Source organism: Schistocerca serialis, chromosome 1, assembly GCF_023864345.2.
Source record: "Schistocerca serialis cubense isolate TAMUIC-IGC-003099 chromosome 1, iqSchSeri2.2, whole genome shotgun sequence".
Taxonomy (NCBI): Eukaryota; Metazoa; Arthropoda; class Insecta; order Orthoptera; family Acrididae; genus Schistocerca; species Schistocerca serialis.
Genome location: NC_064638.1, coordinates 894,675,284 through 894,700,091, shown reverse-complemented (window position 1 = coordinate 894,700,091; position 24,808 = coordinate 894,675,284). Strand labels below are relative to the sequence as shown.

The 24,808-nt window shown below is 38.8% G+C and overlaps 1 protein-coding gene across 3 annotated transcripts in view; it reads right to left on the bottom strand.

Moving 5' to 3' along the window:
* LOC126411582 (ankyrin repeat domain-containing protein 13D) overlaps positions 1-24,808 on the bottom strand; it is a 141,253-nt gene that overhangs the window by 1,372 nt on the left and 115,073 nt on the right. For 2 of the 3 annotated variants that reach the window (XM_050081374.1, XM_050081375.1), the window contains 4 exons: positions 6,138-6,288; positions 5,890-6,051; positions 3,722-3,822; positions 705-793 (listed from right to left, as the gene is read on the bottom strand). In XM_050081374.1, the coding sequence (XP_049937331.1) occupies positions 705-793; positions 3,722-3,822; positions 5,890-6,051; positions 6,138-6,288 (503 nt within the window). Of the gene's footprint in view, positions 1-23; positions 629-704; positions 794-3,721; positions 3,823-5,889; positions 6,052-6,137; positions 6,289-24,808 lie in introns of those variants that run through there. The other variant, XM_050081376.1, reaches the window with a different exon arrangement.

Sequence of the window (24,808 nt, the reverse complement as noted above, 5' to 3'; positions counted from 1 at the left end):
GAAAAGGATTGGGGGGGGGGGGGGGGGAGGGGGTTGCACACCGTAGTTCGAAACAGACCCAGGTGTTGTAAGGAGCGAAGAATGCAAAGATGAAGGAATTTAGGCCAGAGAGCAGTAGTTAAGCACATTAGTAAATACAGAGGGGTTTCCTCTCAACTTATTAGCATCAGAGTGAACTAACCTCCACCCCCTTTTTTACAACCTTCCTCAAACAACCTCTCTGAACACAAAACATGCAAAAGATAGGATTAGTTCTTCCATTTTTTTAATTTTCTGCTTTTTGTTATTTTCGTGTTTATATTGGTAGTACTGGGAATTGTCCCTCCTGAAGCTAAGTTATGGCCAGCTCATCAGGTTTTTTGTTAAGCTTAGAAATATTTTTGCACTGATAGATACTAAGAGTCTATTAATGCTACTGATTCTGGGACATCCTTACATATGCTTTTACAGATTTTATTCTGCAACACTATTATTCTTTAGGTGAGCATGGAAAGACTTTCTGAGATCACAACAATCTTTCATTTACAGTAAAGGTAATACAAATAGGTCTCTTATCACAATTTCCAAGCAGGATCAGTGTGGGAGATTATAAGGATTCAGTAATCCATTCTGGACACCCTCGTAGGCACTGCAAATGTAGAACCGCCAGGAAAATAAAACTTTCTTCACACGTACTGAAAGTATTTGGGTGGATATTGTCTTACCTCTGTAACTGGCGCTCCTCCTCAGCTTGTACATTTGGAGTGGTAGGCCGGGATGGACGCTGTGCTCTTAAGGCCTCCCAGATATCCACCTGTTAACAACATTCAAAACATAAGGAAACTGGTGATTTAGAAAACGAAAAATTAGGGCCCATGCCTACTTAACAAAATTAAAAAAGAATTAGATCATTATCATTACATATGCATCAATGTATTTTAAGCCAATAACATGGCGAAGGGAATTAAATACCCAAAATAGAAAATACACAATTATGAAGTCAGACCACTACTCACACTGATGATGAGGTGCTAAGTTGGTGGCAAGTAATCAGAAAGAATGGTCAAATGTTCAAATACTACTTTCTGTGGAGGAGTGAGCAGTTATGAAGCCTTGTAATGTGGGTAGGAGAGGCTAATGGGGATCAGAAAGTTAGAAAGTAAGTCCATCTCACTAGGGAAAAAAAAGAACCTCCTTCAGTTAGAGTTTTTGTATTTTTACATATGTCAATTTCCAAATTTCTCAGCTAACTTTCAGAGAACTATGAGTCTCAAAAAATGGCAAGGATTCTAGAAATTACAAAATATGTATAACACAGGATACTTTTCACCTGCTTGCATGAAGACCTGCCAAAGTGAATGGGCTGACAGCCAGTCCACTTGGGAAGAACTGTACTGTGTCAAATTGTGCTGTGTTGAACGTCATGTACCAAGGTATTGGCTTACCTCATAATTGGAAGAATATTTGGCTAAAATACGATTATTATGAGTTATTTAATAATTTTGTAGGTTGTTGTATGTTAACTGTTGCAGTGAGACAGAGGAAGGGGGGCATTATAGCTACAGGCGATTGAGTTGCAAGCATCAGAAGTCTACCAAGTGGCAAAGATTGTATATCACACTGCAGCTGGCTGCAAGCAGCGTCCCGACAGCCAAGGAAAACAATGAAATAATTATTAAAATTGGTGGTAAAGTTATTCATTTATTCATTTTAATGGTTCTGAAATGTAGTTTTAGTAATAGTACTGTTTTAGTTGAAGTTGAGAATGGTTATATGACCATAATTCTTAAACATTCCAGATGTAGCCAGTCTTGATGGTATGAGTCAATCATTGGTATTATTGATTTTAAGAAAGAATTGAGGTTACATGGGATATTTCATAAGTTGATGTTCAATTACAGTAAAGTACTGAACATAATTTGGGAAGTTGTCTTGGCCAAAACAGGTTGTTATAATCCATACAGGACTGTAAACAGTCTGTTGTGATTTTACACCAAAAAAAGGCTCTGAGCACTATGGGACTCAACTGCTGTGGTCATAAGTCACCTAGAACTTAGAACTACTTAAACCTAACTAACCTAAGGACATCACACACATCCATGCCCGAGGCAGGATTCTAACCTGCGACCATAGCGGTCGTGCGGTTCCAGACTGTAGCGCCTTTAACCGCTCGGCCCCTCCGGCCGGCGTGATTTTACAGGTACACAGTTGTTTGATGATAGTTTCACAAATAAAGTCTCTGCAGAGGGGGGGCGGGGGGATGTTAGTGAAAGTAAAATATTTTACAGAGCTAACTTGCAACGGAGGCCTGTTCGCATGTATTTTTCAATCTGAAACAACCAGAGGTGTTGTGTAGTATTCACTGACTATGTTTTATCCTTGGAAAGATCAGTCTCAAGTATCACTTTTGCATCCCAGAAAGTACTGACTGTAACCTTTAATTTGACAGGCACATTTTTTGTGCAGGCAAATAAAATCAGTTAATTCTTTTAACACTACTGAGAAATTTGTGTTTACATTTGGCTTCATCAACATTCAACATATTGTCCTGTACAAAGCTATCTCATGGTTTATTCTGTATGTAAGATGTACCATGCTGCTCCTACTGAAATGGCTGTAGCTTGACTTTACAAGTTCCTTAATGTGGCTCATCCTCCTAAAGATATTATTGCATGTAAGAAGTCAGCAACAATTTGTTAACTGTTGAAAATGAGGTATTTAACTCATAAATTTCCACCTGCTTTGAATGAATTTCAATAAAATTTTATGATGACACAGTATAGTATTGTAACAGGACATTCTCCTCTAGCATTACTTTTCCTCAGCAGTAGTTGTCGATTCCAGTATAATTTTTCGAATTTTGGACAGGTTAATATTATCTCAACAGCTTTTCTGAAAACTTTCATATACTTTTATACACAGTACGGTATATTTCCAGCTAAAATTTACAAAAAGGAATTACTTTATAAAATATTTTAGTTTTGATGTGATAATCAGTAAGTACTAGTTCTGAATATACAGTTAAAATCTTTTTTATAAACATTTGAAATTATGAATTATTTGCACACTTAAAATTTCTTTTATTAATTACACAATTCTCTATTGTTTACTATGTTTATTTCTGAAATCATTTATGAAATAATAACAAAAATTAATAAGACAACAAAAAGTAGTAGGAATTCATTTGGCAATAAAAATTGTAATTCCTTTGGAATACTGTTATTTTTGCAGAGTGATGGAGTGGTTAGCTTGCCTCTGACGTGATCGGCCATATTTTTGTATAACAGGTGCGAACAATGTAACTTCGGCTTTGTTAATGTGAAAAATCAAACTACTGTATGATATCCTAACATGTGAGAAAATTCAGTGAAAAATATATTTACATCAAAAACTTCTGCAACAACTATCTCCCAATTTATTTAGTTCAAACCAACCATGAGGAGCTGATGTTAGATTTTCAGCTTCGAGAATCAGACCCTTAGACAAGAAAATCTGGAGCCATCTCATCTCAATGTGAGAAACTAAGTAAACCTGAAAGAATACGACTACTTTTAAAAAGTTAAGTAAATATAACTATTAAGGAGATTAAACTGAAATTTTACTTATGTTACCATGACTCATCATAATAAAATTTACATGCCAGTCAAAAAAAGATTTTAACTTTTCCTCATACAGTGTCTTCAAGTGTTTGCATGCACAGAAATTGATTCCTGCGAAAGGTTTTATATTTCTTTAAATGTACCTCATCTTTTTCACTGCCTGCTTCAATAAGAGACTGCTGAATTGCAAACTGCAGCAGTTCATCTTCTTCTTCCATACTGAACTGTCTGCGTACCTCAGCACCTGGAAATACACACATCACTGAAATACATTATTTGCACTTGATGGCAATTTACATGCATTTATTATGAATCTCAACACAAGCCGTTTATCAGAAATTTTTACATACACTCATTTTTGAATTCATTCAAATGTTTTAAATAATCCCATGACAGTCCTTCAATTTGACATAAATTAGGACAGCAGATTTTTGTTTTGTTTCAAAGACATGATAAACACTAACATTGTCTATGCCTGGATCTAGAAACTACCCATCCACATATTTCCTCACTGGTAAAACATAAGTCAAGACAGGAAAATGTAACCTGTAAGCATCTACTCTCAACTTCGGTGCAACCATAGCACATCGTTCAGTGTGGGCATGATCATAAATAAACTCCCCACTTCTATTGGCTTTATTACCAACTTGTACTCAAAAGGTTAGCATGAAACTCAACTGAAGAGCATGTAGCTCATTGTCCTTTGCACATCTTCAAGTGTTTCCATCCTGGGCATTTCAGATTATGTCCTCTCCAAATCCAACTTATAGACCAGCTTTTCTCAAATGGATGTTTTTTAGTCTCACAACATGCCTTCCTAGTTATCCACCATCCTCTACCCCATCCCTGTTCTCCATTCAATCAATTTCAGTCTTCTTGTTCTTAGTACCACACATTCTTAAAATCACATCAGACTGCATGCTACTTGGTTGTTTTAAAAATGTATACATGTAGTGGCATTATACATTGCGCCTTTGGTAAAGAGTTAATCTATTGCTTTAAGAGCGCAGAATCAGTGCATATGAAAAATTTTCTGATGTGACAGCTCTCTTAATGCAGTGCCACAAGGGCAAACACATACTTCAGCTCCATAATCTATGCAAACGGGATGTATCTCCTGGTGGAGGAAGGCTCTGAGTTGCAGCTTCTTGACTGAGCACAGTCCAAAAGGATGTCAGTTCTACACATACAAGTCTCTATGTGGGTAAACACTGCTTAATCTATGCATAGTTAGAAGATATCGAAAAAACCAGTTGTACCTAGAACTCACAATAAATGAGGCTTAACAGCCACAAGTGGAAGCTAATTTTTTAGAAGATTTTATCACAATTTTTAAAAAATATCTTTTAACTCTTATACAGATAAGAACAAAACAACAACCTGACTTCATCAAATAATTTTCCACTTTTGTAATCTGTCTTACCAAATCTCCTGGAAATGCTTTGGGAAAGAGTTGATGTTAATTAATCAATGGTGAAATGCACAATCTTTTCACCAACCTGTTCTGTCATTTTCATTCAAAGTTCCGTATTTATGAACACTTTCAGTCTAATCTCGTGTCACATGTTGACTTTCTTTGCTGAGCGGTGGTATGTTGATAATCTAGTACGTAGGACTCATTTGTGAAATTCTTTATTTGTTGTATTACTGATCTCTACTCATTTTAATGTTTTCATCTGCTTGTGTATTATTACCTAGAAAACAAACAGTTTCTATCTCAAAGTTAGTCCCTCCTGCTCAATTTTCTTGCTCATGTAACTCAATTAACAGCACATTTTTCAGCTCAACCTGGCAATGGGCGATAAAGACTAAATGCTGTTTCAGTAACTGCCTTATCATAATTTGCATAAATGTTGCTCATTACACTTTAAACCTCTGTTTTTTTCATTGTTAATGATGTTTCCTTGATCCCTGTTGAGCTATAGCACCCATATAATGTAGCTGGCCAGGAGGAGGAGGAGGAGGAGGAGGAGGAGGTCATCCAAAAACTTTGCCCATTTTCGATCTTGTGTAAGTACCTCTCAACCACTCAGCACCTTAACTGTTTGTTGACTTATTATCTTCACTCCTTCGAATATTTGTATTCCACACAGAATTTTCTTTAAGCATATTCTATACAATTTACATTACACATTGCCAAATTTCCATTCAATCTCTAATCGAAGTTCTTTGAAATACACCAATGCACTAAGTACAGGCAAGAATATTATATTAGTGATATAAAAAACCACCCTCATAAAATTAATAATGAAACACTGAACCAAACTCAACTTATTCAGATAATCATTAACAAAATTCTGAGAGGACTCACCCATTTTTGTATATGATGGTGGTGGTACAAAACAATTGTCCTCCACAACACAACTTATTCTATCCTCTTCACGTACGATCGATACTCCCCCAACTTCTTCATCCATTCCGAATATGTTCCCAAAAGTAATTCTTGCATTCAGAACATGGAACAACGGAATTTCTAGAAAGAAATAAAACTGTACATAAATATAATAAACAAAAATCCATATTAAGATGAATCATCATTAGTCTGAGGTCACAAAATACCTATTTTAACTGGAAATCCAGCAGGAAGCTGCATCTGTATGAAATCCTTCAGCTTGGCAAAATGTGAACTGGAAATTGCCATCAGGTCAACTATTGGCATGATCTGTTCTTGCAAGCTGAGAGGATAGTCTTCACAAAGCCACAATGTAGCCTAGAAAATTCACCCACATAGTAACACTTAAAGCATCCATATTTTAGATTTTGTATTCAGCAGAGATTCATGTAATAAATATCAGAGCAGTATTGAAACTATCCTGTGGACCATGCATTTTGAGGTGATTTATATTAACAGCAAGAATATTATCTGACTCAACTCAAATGTAAGGTTCCCAAATGAGTTGTTTTTGTTGTAGTTGTGACATGCCAAAATAATATTACACAGCATGTTAAGGGTCTTGTGTCGCCTCAGCCCATTACGGATAGAATTACAGTCACGTGTAAGGAAATTGTATGGATATGATAGCCTAATGTTTCATGATGTTATATGTGGCGTATGTACGCTGTTGTACAGAAATAAAGCATCAGGAGGAAAGCAAGAATCTGTCTGCCTGATGGGACAAGAGATGCTTGTATAACCTTTCTCTGAGTAGCAAAAGTGCAGAACTGCCAACTGGAATTGGTCGTTATTACACATCATGGTGGCATAATTCAAGAATCACACAATATCGAAGAAGGAAATCAAATGTTCTTTTCCTAGGTACCACCTGGCATTTGCCTTCTTCTATGCAAGCCTCAGAAAATCTAAATATTTTTAATACAAACTCTCCAAAATGAGACTAAAGTGCCTAAAACAAGTTGACAGACTGTTTTAGAAGTATAGCACATACTTGGAGAAAAAAAGCATTGCCTAAACGAATGATCTCTTCCGAACTGTTTCTGTTATCTGGTAATTTGTACTTGAATTAAACAGACAATGGGAGAAGTGGAAAGTCTAATCACCAAAATTTTCTGTAACAACTTTGGAACATGCCTTTAGAAAACAAGATTGAGGGAGATACAAGAATTAAAATTGTAGGAAAGGAATTAAACCATCTGCAATATGCTGGTAGATACAAAAGATGAACTACGGAAGACGATAGAACAGTGCCAAAAATGAATAATCAACTTAGCATAAATTTGAAGCAATCAGAGATAAAGATGAAACCTAATAACATCGAAAAATCACTGTTACATGTAAACAGCATCCAACATTAATATGAGAGGCAAACAGTAAGTATGCAACACTTTTTTCTGAAAACAGGTTGGATTTTATTCAGGACTGCAATACACAGCATTACTTCTCACTCTCTCAGCTACAAAACAATAATTTTCAACATAATCTACATTCAATGCAACAGCATTAGGCCACCTTAGTGGGAGGGCATGGTACCACTCTACTAGTCAATGTCTGGAGTCTATGTTTTACTGCATCAATAAGTTCCCCATCATACAAGTACTGCATCCAGCAGAGTGCATCCTTCATTGGGCCAAAAAGATGGAAGTCAGAAGGTCTGAGATCTGGGCTGTAGGTGAATGAGGAAGAACAGTCTAATGAAGTTCCGTGAGCTCCTCTTGAATCCACTGACTTGTGAGAGGCCTTCCGTTGTAGGGTAGAAGGAGAAGTTTGTTTGCATTTTTGTGGTGACAAACGTGCTGAAATCATTTCTTCGATTTCCTGAGTGTAGTACAATACACTTCACTTCAGAGTTGATTGTTGCAAGATGTGGGAGGAAATCAAACAGAATACGCCCTTCAAAGTCCCAGAAAACAGTCGCTAAGACTTTATCAGCTGAGCATGCAGCTTTGAACTTTCTCTTCAAAGGAGAGGTGGTGTGGCGCCATTTCATGGATCACGACTTCGTTTCTGGTTTGAAGTGACGAACCTACATTTGATCACCTTTGTTAATGTTCAATCTGCCTCGTAACATGGCAGCAATTCTGCACAGATGGTCCTATTGTTCTTTATCATCTTCTGTTAGGCAGCGAGGCACCTGCACTACACACATTTGAGTACCCCAACAGGTGGACAAGTGTGTCAGTAATATCAACAGACATGTCTAGTTGTGCTGCAAGGTGTTTGTTTGTGATATGTCGATCACCTCAAGTTACAGTGTCCGCACATTCCAACATTGCACATTCCAAAACTGCAGGAGTCACAGATATGTGTGATCAGCTAACACACAGATCAGACAGGTACATCATTCCAGAGATCCTGTAGCATCTGCATGTTTATGTTGCAGCTGAATTTCAAGTTCGTGTCATACCAGTGAAGCTCGTGTGTTCAATGGTGTAGTGTTTTCTACTAGGTTTTTGTATCTCTGTGTACTGTTTATTCCTTGCTTTGAACTTGTATATGGTTTGTATGTTCTGTGTTTTGTGTTCCATTCTCGACACTGTCACTCCAGGTTATAGTAGTAATTGCTTACGGACATCCTCTCGAGTATCCATAAATTCAAGAATTATTTACTTTAGAGGTTACAGTCTGATTAGTGTGTGATGGACAGTAATAATTGCTGTGCTCCTTGTTCATTGTGTTTGCTAAATACAGTTGTCGTGCTAAAGTATTTTGCTACAATAAACCTTCAGTCTCAGAGTGTTCACGTTTTGCAAAAGTCGGACAGCCCAAATTGAGCTGTACCTGACAATCCATATATTCAGGAGATCAATGGACTCCAAGACAGCAGAAAGCTAGCTGCACATCAGATATCCATCAATGTTTTTTGAAAATGCTGGTCAGGACAGAGTCATCAAATACAACAGGTGTAATTACATGAGGTGTTTGGGAAATACACACTTTTACTTGGTCAGCAAGCCCAGCAACAGTTCAGAACAATGAAGAGAAGCCCAATAGCTGGGAAAAATTCCACACAGAGCCGAAGGAAACATCTGCTGACAATTAACAGCAAGTCCACTTAGCAGAAGAACTGAAGAACAGGGCCCAATGACACAGCCATGCATACAGCATGTTTTGGCCCTTTGCAACATTGTGAATCCAAGCACGACTGAAGTTGACAAAATTTCACATTTGGTGAAATGAATCACAGAAGGATGTCACAACAAAAGAATTCATCTGGTGGTACCAGCGCATCAAGGACAATTCAACAGGAAACTGCCAAATGAAAGAGGTATGATCAACTCCCGAATGTGGTCTCTATGTGATTGTGGAAGACCATCATGACCTCTCCTCTGCCACATGTTAGGTTATACGAGGATAGTGAGAAACATTTAAGCTAAAAAAAGAATCAAATGATTTCAGATTAAACAGCACATTTAAATTTAACATAATACAAGGAGCAGGGATATCCTAGTATTTGTTAATGGTTGATGAGATACAATTACAAACATGAGTGCACCATGGTATTGATACATATGGCTGCAACCTTGGTGCTATAAATTATATTTACATGTTATAGTAGTGACATCTTACTTATATGATGTAAAGATGACATAGTAATGTTAACAACTTAATCAGCTACTACATATGAGCGCCCCAAGTGGGTTAATTCATATTTTGAATTATGTTAAATGTGCTGTTTAACATGAAATCGTTTGATTCTTTTATTTGTTTAAATGCTTTTATGTACAAGACAAGTTTCACATACCTGTGTTATTTGCACTTATTCCTAAGTAATGTTCTACCACATATAACAGGATTTACATGCCTGATGATACGTACATCATAAATATTGCTTCAAACCTCACCAGTTAATTAATGAGTGAGTAGAATAAGTAATTGCACTGTATTGTATTAATTTTGAATTGAGGCAAAATTACATAACTTAGTTGGCCATGTGTTAATTTCATGTACAAAGCTGAATATTTACCTACTAAAATGTACTTTAAACAACGTCAATGATTAGCTGGACTGTTATATTTATGGATGCAGCGAATATTATCGAGAGGTTTGTTACTGTTTATGAGCAAGCAACTACCAAACAAAATAAATTGCTCCTAACCTTTCCTATCCTACCGAACACTGAGTAAAACAAAAACTGTCATTCAGTCAAGATGGTATACTCAGTGAAGAAACAAAGCAGTAGCCTCTGCCAGCAATAGTGACTCTTAGACAATGTGTCTAATAGTGTATTTTAATACGACAGTATGCAATCTTAGGGAATGTATAACACTTGTAAGTAAGCATTATAAATATGGATTCTTATATGGTTATATCACTTGTTATGTATTTCACTGTTATTGTCTAATCTGCTTTCAGAAAACACCTGATAATGGCACTTTGAAGCCAAAATCATGATTGTGTATGTGTAAATGTAACACTATAAATAAACAACAGTCTAATGGCGGTACTAATTTTAAAGAAATATTTGGATTGTGTAACACTCCAGCCGCCTTTGTATGTATAAGTGGTAGTCAAATGAAAATCCAACACCCGCCACAATGGGACCATTCAATGGTACCATTCAAAATTAATCACCACAAGCATTAAGACATTTATCCCACTGGGAGATGGGACGGTCAATTCCTGTTTCGTATAATACGGTCGGCTGCTAACGGATCCGCAACCATGTGTGCACTTCTACCTCCCACTGAAATCTGTGTCCACACGTCTTTCTTCATGTCACCAAGGGTGTGAAAATCACATGGTGAAGATCCAGGCTGTACAGAGAACACTGCATTGTTTCCCAACCCAATCTCTGAAGCATAGCCTTCGTCTGATTGGCAGTGTGGGAGCAGGTGTTAATAGTGCAACAGGATGCTTCGTCTGCTAGAGGAGTTAGCATTGATAGCTACAACAGGCAGCAATTTTGACTAAGATAAACTCATTCTGCAGTGTTCTCCTCCAACATGCCAGTGTAGAAGTGTGCATAGAATCAGCTACATGCAATATGTAAATTTATTTACATATCAAAGCCAACTTCAGAATTTTCCTTTGTGTAGGAAAACTTGTAAAAGATACGCATATGCCGATTTGAAGATCTAGATTCGCATTTTTTACTGATCGTGTCACTTCTGCATAATCTTTCACTGAGCGTATCAATAACTGTTTGTATCATTATATATTGTGCAATTTCAAACATTTACGAGTGCCACAATAAACTCACACTGTTATCGTCAATTATAAGCTTAAATTCAATTGTGCTATATTAAAATTTTTGAGAACAGTAGGCCTATCGTCATTCAAAACAATACTCCTCTAATTTCATTGTACAATTATGTGAGAATCGGGTTATTTTGGAGGATTTTTGGACATATACAAAACTATATTTTTGTAAGTTACCGGTATGAATGTTTTGGATGCGTAATTTATTTTGTAGCAAATTAGCTTTTGTGGTTCACAGTTCTGTCAAAGAATACATCAAACCTGACTCTCATTGTGTGAGGTCTGTTCAAAACATCCAGAACTTTGCTAACAAAATTTTTGTATGCTTACTTTTTACTTATTGTACATTGCTACAGCTCTATTGTGAGCCTTGGCTTCTTTAACACTGTTCCTCCACATTTCTCAGTTGCTTGGTGCTCTTCTCACCCCCGGACTCCCATACTGGTGAGATCCACTCTCATGACATCAATCCATCTTCTTCCAGGTCTCCCTTTTCGCCTAGCTGAATGGATCACACCTTTCATCATTTCTTTGGAATTCTATCCTCTGTTATTCTTTCCATCATTTCTTTGGAATTCTATCCTCTGTTATTCTTTCCATGTGTCCTAGTCTTCGTATTTGCTGTGATTTCACAAATTTTACATGTCCCTACCTTGTATTGGCACTTTTAATTTGGCACTGTAGCATGTTCTCCAGCATTGTTCCTCCCTTAGTGGACCATAGATTTTGCATAGTACGAGGGTAAGTCAATTAAAAGTCAATTATTATCTGCAATTTCGTTATATTTTTGTTTATTTTGGTAGTACTGCTGTTTTATGTTGATGATACATGTTTTGTTTATTTGTTGGTATATATTTGCAATTTGCAAGCTGCTAGGTTAGTTCCGTTATCACTGCCGTGCTGTTAATCACGGCTGCTCCGCTGTCTATTTCCACCAAAGAAGGGCAATGTTCTGTGATCTGATTTTTGTGGTAAGAAGGCGTATCAGGGATTGAAATTCATCGAAGACTTTCGGTACAGTATGGGAACAGTGTTTTGCCACAATGGAGTGTCTACAAACAGATTGAAAAATTCTGAAATAGTCGTACAAGTGTTACACACAATCAAGGAGCCAGACAACCGTTTACCGCCACAAATGAAGAAACCATTGAGCGTTCACGTGAAATGATTCTCTTAGACAGATGGTTAACTATCGACGAAGAGGCACATCGTCTGCAAATTAGTCATGGTTCTGCCTACGAAATCATCCTTGGATATCATAAAGTTTGTGCAAAATGGATCCCAAAACAACTCACACAGTTGCATAAACAAATGTGCGTGGTCATCTGCAAAAAACATTTGGATTGCTATGGTAATGAAAGGGACATCATCTTAGACAGGGTCATTACTGGTAATGAAACACGGATCCATCATTAGGAGCCAGGGAGTAAGCGACAGAGCATGGAATGGAAACATCCAAATTCACCGGGCAAGAAAAAGTTCAAGACCCAACCATCCACAGGAAAACTGATTTGGAACATTATGGGGAAAGGGACACAACAATAAACAGTGTACATCACAGTGAGATGCTTACTGCTAGGCCTTCAATTCGAAGCAAACGCTGAGGATTGCTGTCAAAAGGTGTTGTGTTGCTGCATGACAATGCCCGTCCGCATACTGCTGCGCATACTGGTGAAACACTCCAGAAACTCAAATTTGAAGTACTGGATCATCCTCCATAGTGTCCCGATTCTGTCCCTTCTATCACTTGTTTGGTCGACTCGGGAATAGGCATTAAGCGGCAGTCGATTTGCGTCTGACGAAGCAGTGAAACAAGCGATGCATTGCTGGCTTGCAGCTCAACCGATAACCTTCTTTTACAAGGGCATCAGGAAGCTTGTACAATGATGGACCAAGTGTGTTGAAACGCAAGGAGACTATGTCAAAAAATGATGTTCTTGTAAGTTTTCTATTTGATTACAATAAAATTTTATAACTACTTTGAAGATAATAATTGACATACCTCGTGTTTTCTGCTCAAAGAGTCTTAGTGTATTCTGTCAATGTCAATACCTCTGACCCATACGCGATAACTGGACAGTCTATGGAGTTATATTTTAGCAGTTCTGTTTTTCTTGTAACAAGGCTATTTCTGAAAAATTGCTTATTTGCAAAGTAAGTTGTTTCCTGCTTGTATTCTTTCCTTTACAGCCTTTCTAACACTGTTATTTGTTATTAGGTTTCCCAAGTAGTTAAAAGAGAACACACTTCCCATTGATGTTTACGTCTTTAGGTGGTGTTCAGGCCTCAGATTGTAACATTACCATATATTTTGTTTTACGGTATATTGTTTTCAATTACTGAGAGGCCAATTTTTAAGGCTTCTATTTCTACTGCCCTTTATGTTTCTTGGGGTGCATTTGATATTTCTCCCTACTATAGCCTGTTTTGTTGATTTTATTCACTACACTATGCAGGGCTACATTGAATAGGATAGGGGAGAGACCTATCACCTAGCTTCACGATCTTATCAAAGTCAAAGCTTTCACTTGTTCTAGTAAGGACCTTTAATTTTGCTCTTGTCTCTCTAATTGTCATTCTGGTCAGCTTATTAGCTTAGCATATATACCAACACAAACGTGTGCTTCCTGAAGAGGGGCAGCAGCCTTTTCAGTAGTAGCAGGGGCAACAGTCTGGATGACTGACTGATCTGGCCTTTTAACACTAACCAAAACGGCCTTGCGGTGTTGGTACTGCGAACAGCTAAAAGCAAGGGGAAACTACAGCAGTAAATTTTTCAAGAGGGCATGCAACTGTACTGTATGGTTAAATGATGATGGCGTCCTCTTGGGTAAAATATGTTGTTGTTTGTGTGTCTTCAGTCCTGAGACTGGTTTGATGCAGCTCTCCATGCTACTCTATCCTGTGCAAGCTTCTTCATCTCCCAGTAACTACTGCAACCTACATCCTTCTTAATCTGCTTAGTGTATTCATCTCTTGGTCTCCCTCTATGATTTTTACCCTCCACACTGCCATCCAATACTAAATTGGTGATCCCTCGATGTCTCAGAACATGTCCTACCAACCGATCCCTTCTAGTCAAGTTGTGCCACAAGCTCCTCTTCTCCCCAATTCTACTCAATACCTCCTCATTAGTTATGTGATCTACCCGTCTAATCTTCAGCATTCTTCTGTAGCACCACATTTCAAAAGCTTCTATTCTATTCTTGTCCAAACTATTTATCGTCCATGTTTCACTTCCATACATGGCTACACTCCATACAAATACTTTAAGAAACGACTTCCTGACACTTAAATCTATACTCGATGTTAGCAAATTTGTCTTCTTCAGAAACGCTTTCCTTGCCATTGCCAGTCTACATTTTATGTCCTCTCTACTTCGACCATCATCAGTTGTTTTGCTCCCCAAATAGCAAAACTCCTTTACTACTTTAAGTGTCTCATTTCCTAATCTAATTCCTTCAGCATCACCTGACTTAATTTGACTACATTCCATTATCCTCGTTTTGCTTTTGTTGATGTTCATCTTATACCCTCCTTTCAAGACACTGTCCATTCCGTTCAACTCCTCTTCCAAGTCCATTGATGTCTCTGATAGAATTACAATGTCATCAGCAAACCTCAAAGTTTTTATTTCTTCTCCATGGATTTTAATACCTACTCCGAATTTTTCTTTTGTTTCCTTTACTGCTTGCTCAATATACAGATTGAATAACATTGGGGAGAGGCTACAACCCTGTCTCACTCCCTTCCCAACCACTGCTTCCCTTTCATGTCCCTCGACTCTTATAACTGCCATCTGGTTTCTGTACAAATTGTAAATAGCCTTTCGCTCCCTGTATTTTACCCCTGCGATCTTCAGAATTTGAAAGAGAGTATTCCAGTCAACATTGTCAAAAGCTTTCTCTAAGTCTACAAATGCTAGAAATGTGGGTTTGCCTTTCCTTAATCTAGCTTCTAAGATAAGTCGTAGGGTCAGTATTGCCTCACGTCTTCCAATATTTCTACGGAATCCAAACTGATCTTCCCCGAGATCGGCTTCTACTAGTTTTTCCATTCGTCTGTAAAGAATTCGCGTTAGTATTTTGCAGCCGTGACTTATTAAACTGATAGTTCGGTAATTTTCACATCTGTCAACACCTGCTTTCTTTGCGATTGGAATTATTACATTCTTCTTGAAGTCTGAGGGTATTTCGCCTCTCTCATATATCTTGCTCACCAGATGGTAGAGTTTTGTCAGGACTGGCTCTCCCAAGGCTGTCAGTAGTTCTAATGGAATGTTGTCTACTCCTGGGGCCTTGTTTCGACTCAGATCTTTCAGTGCTCTGTCAAACTCTTCACGCACTATCATATCTCCCATTTCATCTTCATCTACATCCTCTTCCATTTCCATAATATTTTCCTCAAGTACATCGCCCTTGTATAGACCCTCTATATACTCCTTCCACCTTTCTGCTTTCCCTTCTTTGCTTAGAACTGGGTTCCCATCTGAGCTCTTGATATTCATACAAGTGGTTCTCTTTTTTCCAAAGGTCTCTTTAATTTTCCTTTAGGCAGTATCTATCTATCTTACCCCTGGTGAGACAAGCCTCTAGATCCTTACATTTGCCCTCTAGCCATCCCTGCTTAACCATTTTGCACTTCCTGTCGACCTCATTTTTGAGAAGTTTGTATTCCTTTTTGTCTGCTTCACTTACTGCATTTTTATATTTTCTCCTTTCATCAATTAAGTTCAATATTTCTTCTGTTACCCAATGATTTCTAGCAGCCCTCGTCTTTTTACCTACTTTATCCTCTGCTGCCTTCACTACTTCATCCCTCAAAGCTACCCATTCTTCTTCTACTGTATTTCTTTCCCCCATTCCTGTCAATTGTTCCCTTATGCTCTCCTTGAAACTCTGTACAACCTCTGGTTCTTTCAGTTTGTCCAGGTCCCCATCTCCTTAAATTCCCACCTTTTTGCAGTTTCTTCAGTTTTAATCTACAGTTCATAACCAATAGTTTGTGGTCAGAGTCACCATCTGCCCCTGGAAATGTCTTACAATTTAAAACCTGGTTGCTAAATCTCTGTCTTACCATTATATAATCTATCTGATACCTTTTAGTATCTCCAGGGTTCTTCCATGTATACAACCTTCTTTTATGATTCTTGAACCAAGTGTTAGCTACGATTAAGTTGTTCTCTGTGCAGAATTCTACCAGGTGGCTTCCTCTTTCATTTCTTACCCCCAATCCATATTCACCTACTACGTTTCCTTCTCTCCCTTTTCCTACTACTGAATTCCAGGCACCCATGACTATTAAATTTTTGCCTCCCTTCACTACCTGAATAATTTCTTTTATCTCATCATACATTTCGTCAATTTCTTCATCACCTGCAGAACTAGTTGGCATATAAACTTGTACTACTGTAGTAGGCATGGGCTTCATGTCTATCTTGGCCACAATAATGCGTTCACTATGCTGTTTGTAGTAGCTTACCTGCACTCCTATTTTTTTATTCATTATTAAACCTACTCCTGCATTACCCCTATTTGATTTAGTATTTATAACCCTGTATTCGCCTGACCAAAAGTCTTGTTCCTCCTGCCACCGAACTTCACTAATTCCCACTATATCTAACTTTAACCTATCCATTTCCCTTTTTAAATTGTCTATCCTACCTGCCCGATTAAGGGATCTGACATTCCACGCTCCGATCCGTAGAACGCCAGTTTTCTTTCTCCTGATAACGACGTCCTCCTGAGTAGTCCCCGCCCGGAGATCCGAAGGGGGGGACTATTTTACCTCCGAAATATTTTACCCAAGAGGACGCCATCATCATTTAATCATACAGTAAAGCTGCATGCCCTCGGAATAATTACGGCTGTAGTTTCCCCTTGCTTTCAGCCGTTCGCAGTACCAGCACAGCAAGGCCGTTTTGGTTAGTGTTACAAGGCCAGATCAGTCAATCATCCAGACTGTTGCCCCTGCAACTACTGAAAAGGCTGCTGCCCCTCTTCAGAAACCACACGTTTGTCTGGCCTCTCAACAGATACCCCTCCGTTGTGGTTGCACCTACGGTACGGCTATCTGTATCGCTGAGGCGCGCAAGCCTCCCCACCAACGGCAAGGTCCATGGTTCATGGGGGGCGGTTAAAATATTCTGGAGGTAATATAGTCCCACATTCGGATCTCTGTGTGGAGACTACTCAAGAGGACGTCGTTACCAGGAGAAAGAAAACTGGCGTTCTACGGATCGGAGTGTGGAATGTCAGATCCCTTAATCGGGCAGGTAGGCTAGAAAATTTAAAAAGGGAAATGGATAGGTTAAAGTTAGATATAGTAGGAATTAGTGAAGTTCGGTGGCAGGAGGAATAAGACTTTTGCTCAGATGAATACAGGGTTATAAATACAAAATCAAATAGGGGTAATGCAGGAGTAGGTTTAATAATGAGAAAAAAATCGGAGTGCGGGTAAGCTACTACAAACAGCATAGTGAACGCAGTATTGTGGCCAAGATAGACAAAAGCCCATGCCTACTACAGTAGCACAAGTTTATGTGCCAACTAGTTCTGCAGGTGATGAAGAAATTGACGAAATTTATGATGAGATAAAAGAAATTATTAAGGTAGTGAAGGGAGACAAAAATTTAATAGTCATGGGTGACTGGAATTCGAGAGTAGGAAAAGGGAGAGAAGGAAACACAGTTGGTGAATGTGGATTGGGGGTAAGAAATGAAAGAGGAAGCCGTCTGGTAGAATTTTGCACAGAGCGTAACTTAATGATGGCTAACACTTGGTTGAAGAATCATGAAAGAAGGTTGTGTACATGGAAGAATCCTGGAGATACTAGAAGGAATCAGATAGATTATACAATGGTAAGACAGAGATTTAGGAACCAGATTTTAAATTGTAAGACATTTCCAGGGGCAGATGTCTACTCTGACCACAATCTACTGTTTATGAACTGCACATTAAAACTGAAGAAACAGCAAAAAGGTGGGAATTTAAGGAGATATGACCTGGATAAATAGACTAAGCCAGAGGTTGTAGAGAGTTTCATGGAGAAAATAAGGGAACAATTGACAGGAATGGGGGAAAGAAATGCAGTAGAAGAAGAATGGGTAGTTCTGAGGGATGAAGTAGTGAAGGAAGGCAGCAGACGATAAAGTAGGTAAGAAAACAAGGGTTAGTAGAAATCCATGGGTAACAGAAGAAATATATAATTTAACTGATGACAGGAGAAAATATAAAAATGCAGTAAATGAAGCAGGCAGTAAAAAGACGAGGGCTAGTATAAATCCTTGGGTAACAGAAGAAATATTGAATTTAATTGATGAAAGGAGAAAATATAAAAATGCAGTAAATGAAGCAGGCAAAAAGAAATACAAACGTCTCAAAATTGAGACTGACAGGAAGTGCAAAATGGCTAAGCAGGGATGGGTATAGGTCAAATGTAAGGATACAGAGGCTTATCTCACAAAGGATAAGATAGATACTGCCTACAGGAAAATTAAAGAGACCTTTGGAGAAAAGAGAACCACTTGTATGAATATCAAGAGCTCAGATGGAAACCCAATTCTAAGCAAAGAAGGGAAAGCAGAAAGGTGGAAGGAGTATATAGAGGGTCTATACAAGGGTGATGTACTTGAGGACATTATTATGGAAATGGAAGAGGATGTATATGAAGATGAAATGGGAGATACGATGCAGCGTGAAGAGTTTGACAGAGCACTGAAAGACCTGAGGCGAAACAAGGTTCCGGGAGTAGACAACATTCCATTAGAACTACTGACGGCCTTGGGAGAGCCAGTCATGACAAAATTACACCATCTGGTGAGCAAGACGTATGAGACAGGGAAATACCCTCAGACTTCAAGAAGAATATAATAATTCCAATCCCAAAGAAAGCAGATGTTGACAGATGTGAAAATTACCGAACCATCAGTTTAATAAGCCACAGCTGCAAAATACTAACGCGTTGTTTACAGATGAATGGCAAAACTGGTAGAAGCCGACCTCGGAGAAGATCAGTTTGGATTCCGTAGAAATGTTGGAACACGTTAGGCAATACTAACCTTAACGACTTACTTAGCAGAAAGATTAAGGAAAGGCAAACCTATGTTTCTAGCATTTGTAGACTTAGAGAACGCTTTTGACAATGTTGACTGGAATACTCTCTTCCAAATTCTAAAGGTGGCAGGGGTAAAATACAGGGAGCGAAATGCTATTTACAATTTGTACAGAAACCAGATGGCAGTTATAAGAGTCAAGGGGCATGAAAGGGAAGCAGTGGTTGGGAAGGGAGTGAGACAGGGTTGTAGCCTCTCCCCGATGTTATTCAATCTGTATATTGAGCAAGAAGCAAAGGAAACATGATGGTCGAAGTAGAGAGGATATAAAATGTATACTGGCAATTGCAAGGCAAGTGTTTATGAAGAAGAGAAATGTGTTAACATCGAGTATAGATTTAAGTGTCAGGAAGTCATTTCTTAAAGTATTTGTATGGAGTGTAGCCATGTATGGAAGTGAAACATGGACGATAAATAGTTTGGACAAGAAGACAATAGAAGCTTTTGAAATGTGGTGCTACAGAAGAATGCTGAAGATTAGATGGGTAGATCACATAACTAATGAGGAGGTATTGAATAGAATTGGGGAGAAGAGGAGTTTGTGGCACAACTTGACAAGAAGAAGGAACCGGATGGTAGGACATGTTCTGAGGCATCAAGGGATCACAAATTTAATACTGGAGGGCAGCGTGGAGGGTAAAAATAGTAGAGGGAGACCAAGAGATGAATACACTAAGCAGATTCAGAAGGATGTAGGTTGCAATAAGTACTGGGAGATGAAGAAGCTTGCACAGGATAGAGTAGAATGGAGAGCTGCATCGAAACAGTCTCAGGACTGAAGACAACAACAACAACAACAACAACAACCAACTTATTCCAGTACTCTGTATAGTTCTTGCCAGTTTATGCTGTCAAAGGCTCGTTCGAAGGAGCTGGTGAACAGGAAACTCAGATCTATATCATATTCACAGAACTTCCCCATCATTTGTGTTATCTCCTTTGAAATACTCTCCTCCACAATTGATACACTGCTCCCAACATTGTTTCCACTTCTGGAAGCAGTCTTGGTGCACCCTTTGCTGGACTGTGGAAAAAAAAAAAGTCCGCAGGGGCCACGTCTGGACAGTACAGAGGACGAGATAGCACAGTGATTTCATGTTTCATGTAATAATCACACACTAGTAGGGATGAATGCGCAGGTACATTATGGTGATGCAAGAGCCACAAACTGCCTCGACACATTTCAGGCCATTTCCTTCTTAAATTTTCTCACAGGCTTCACAATACGTCCTGATATTACCATTGATTAACAGTGAACTAATCCTCCAAAGTCGAAGAAAACTATCAGCATGGCTTTGACATTTGACCTCAACTGATGAGCTTTTTTTGGTCTTGGAGAATCTTTCTCCACCCATTGTGAAGACTGAATCTTGGTCTCAACACCATAACCACAGACCTATGCCTCATCACCAGTTATGATTCTCTTAAGGAACATCTCTTCCTCATTTGTGCGATCCAAAAGCTCTACACAGATTGTGAGGCGAAGGTCTTTCTGGTCATGACTCATGAGCCGTAGGATGAACTTGGCAACAACACGAAGCATTCTAAGATGCTATGTCAGGATTTCACAACATGATCCAACTGAAATGTTACAATCTTCTGCAATCTCTCGGACAGTCAGTCTTTGGTTGGCACACACAATTTCATTGATGTTGCTGAGATTAGTGCAGTCGGTAGACATCGAAGGACTTCCTGAATGAGGGTCATCTTTAACTTCCGACCTGCCATTTTTAAACCATGTGAACCAATATTAACACTGAGTACGGCTTAAGTGCTCATTACTATACACTTTCTGCATCATTTGGTGTGCGCCTGTAAAGGTTTTCTTGAGATTCATGCAATATTTAATACAGACGAGTTGCTTCTCTAACTATGCCAGTTTGAAATTCGCAAATTGTGCGACACAATGTTCTACTCAATACAGCACTGAATAGTAACTAAAAGGCATATAACAATGAAAGTTCTAGCACTTACACATTAAACACAGGTATGTGCAGGGATCCAACTGTGTTTCACTCCGACACACCATTGACATGAAATTATTAATATTCCAAATTTTTTGAACTGAACTCATACCAGTGCAAATAAATGTGCGTTTTTGAGAATTATCGGAAGCTGCCTTTGTCCTTTGCATAATTTACAAACAAAGGGTAGTATATCAGCATTTGTGATTAGTTACTTTAGCAATTATTGCTACTCAGGTAGTTGACTCTGTGTGGAATGCACAGGAGGGTTTCTTAGTTTAGGTGACTCTCCATTGAGTCCAGATAATGTTAGCTGTAGGAAATGCAGAAGTATCAGCGTAAGATCGAAACAAATGCCTCAAACAGGTGAGAGTATTAAGATCCTAAAGGTAAACTGGTGAAGCATTCATAACAAAGTGCCAGAGTTTGAAGAACTCCTGAAAAGCAGTGAAGCTCACATAATACTGTACACAGAATGTTGGTTGAAAATTGAAATTGATAGTAATGAGATTTTTGGGGAAAATTTAAAGGATAGGCAAATGGGAAATGGAGGTGCTGTATTTGTCAGAGTAGACAAGAAACTCAAATCCACCGATTGGTCTGTTTGGGGGGGGGGGGGGGGGGACCAAGATGTGAGATCATCTGTCCTATCGGATTAGGAAAGGATGGGGGAAGGAAGCCAGCAGTGCCCTTTCCAAAGGAAACATCCCGGTATTCATCTAAAGCGATTTAGGGAAATCAGTATGGCTCGATGTGGGTTTGAACCAACATTCAGTGTGTTAACCACTGTCAAATCCACCGAGATAGAAACTGAAGCTGCTTGTGAGATTGTTTGGGCAAGACTCAGTATCAAGGGTGGGCATAAAATAATTGGATCCTTCTGCTGCCCACTAGACTCATCTCCTGCTGCAACCGAAAACTTTAGAGAAAACGTCAGTTCACTTGTATGTAAGTTACCCAATCATACCATAATCATCGGTGGAGACTTCAATCATCCAACAGTCAATTGGGAAAATTACAGATAGAGAGATACTGAATAAAGCACGTTTGGATGTCAAGAGAGCAGTGCATGATGCCGTCAATGACTACCATAGCAGAATATTGTGAAATAATCTTTCACAGAACCCAAAGAAATTCTGGTCATAAGTAAGGGATGTCAGTGGCACCAAAGTTGGTGTCTAGTCCCTAGCAAATAAGACAGGAACTGAAACTGAGGAAAGCAAAGCAAAAGTGGAAATGTGTTACACATTTTCAGATGTTCCTTTACAAAGCAAAATCCAGGATATTTACCCCAATTTAATCCTCATACCACTGAAAAGATGAATGAAGTATGTATTAATGTCAATGGAGTTGAGAAATAGCTGAAATCATTAAAATTGAACAAAGCTCCAAATGGAAACTCTGTACTGAATTTGCAGCTGAGTTAGCCCCTCTTCTAACTATAATCTATTGTAGATTCCTTGAATAAAGAGCTGTGGCCAGTTCTCAGAAAAAAAGCACAGGTCACACCGATCTACAAAAATGGCAGTACAAGTGATCCACAAAGATACTGTCCAATGTCCTTGATATTGATTTGTTGTAGACTCTTAGAACGTATTATGAGCTCAAACATAATGAGTTAACTTCAACAGAATGAACTTCTCAATGCCAACCAGAATGATTCAGGAAACATCAATCATGTGAAACCCAACTCACATTTTTCTCATGACATACTGAAAGCTTGGGATCAAGGCAATCAAATAGATGCAGTATTTCTTGATTTCTGAAAAGCATTTTACTCAGTACTACACTTACACTTACTGTCAAACGTACAACCATATTGAGTATCAAGCAAAATTTGTGACTGGATTGAGGACTTCTGCTAGGTAGGACAGAGCATGTATCTTGTATGGAGAGTAGACGTAGAACTAACTGCATGTGTACCCCAGGGAAGTGTGTTGGGGTCCTTGCAGTTCTTCTCATATATTAATGACCTTGCAGACAATACTAATAGTAACACCAAACTTTTTGTAGATGTTGCAGTACTATCTGGAAGAAGCTGCATAAATATTCAGTCAAAACTTGATAAGATTTCAAAGTGGTGCAAAGACTGGCAACTTGCGTTACATATTCAGAAATGTAAAATTGTGCACTGCACAAAACAAGAAACATAGCACCCTACGACAATATCAGCTGTTGAAATTGGCCTACTTATAAAAATACCTTGATGTGACACTTCACTTCATAGGGATAGGAAAGGGAATGATCACATAGACTCAAAGTCATGGGTACAGCAGTTGGTAGACTTCGATTTACTGGTAGAATACTGGGGAAGCGCAATCAATCTACAACGGAGATTGCTTACAAATCACTCAAGCGATCCATCCTAGATTACTGCTCAAATGTGTGGGACCTGTACCAAATAGGACTAACACGGGATACTGAAAGTATACAGAGAAAGGCACCACAAATGGTCACAGGTTTTTTTGATCTGTAGCAGAGTGTCACAGATATACTGAACTGGAAGACTCTTGAAGATAGACGTAGACTATCCCGAGAAAGTCTAATAAGAAAGTTTCAAGAACTGGTTTTAAATGATGACTCTGGGAATTTACAACTTCCTAAGTATCGCTCACATAGGAATCGTGAGGATAAGATTACAATAATTACTGTATGCACAGAGGCATTCAAAGAATCACTCTTCCCGCACTCCATATGTGAATGGAATGGGAAGAAACCCTAATAACTGGTACTATGGGACATACCCTCTGCCACACACCTCAGGGTGGTTTGCAGAGTGTAGATGTAGACATAGGTGTAGATGTTCCTCAAGTGTGGAGACACTTTTCAGAAACTACGACGTGCCAAGAGTCACAAGGCAAAACGCCCAGGAATGTTGTCCGATGGAATTATCCTGTCCATGCTAATGCTCGTTCCCACACTGCCAATGAGACAAAGGCTACATTTCAGCAATTTTGTCGGGAAATACTGCAGTATCTTCCATACAGCCCAGATCATTCACAGTGTGATTTTCACATCTTTGGTGACCTGAAGGAAGACATGCAAGGACATTGGTTTCAGTTGGATGAGGAAGTGCAAAAGTGGGTGTAGTTGTGTATCCATCAGCAGCCGACTGTGTTCCATGAAACAGGAATTGATTGTCTCGTCTCCCAGTGGGATAAATGTCTTAATGTGAATGGTGATTACTTTGAATGGTGCCATTCCATGGTCCCATTGTGGCAAGTGTTTGGTTTTCATTTGACTGCCCCTCATATGATGGGGCAACACACTTTTACACCTTAAACTGATGACATGTCGTTGCTATCTGCATGACACGCTCATTTTTTAGAGACATCTGAAGATTATTTAAGCCAACTGAAAGGCTGCAGGCCTCCACCTGAATCCATAAAGTGTCTCTTTGCCACCCAAGAAATAAAAATTCGAAGATTGGGAGTAACACCTCATTGACATCTAGGTAATTAGAAATGGAACACAAGCTTGGATTGTGTCAAGGATAGGGAACAAAATCGGCCGTGCCTTTTAAAGGAACTATTCTGCCATTTGCCTGGAGTGACTT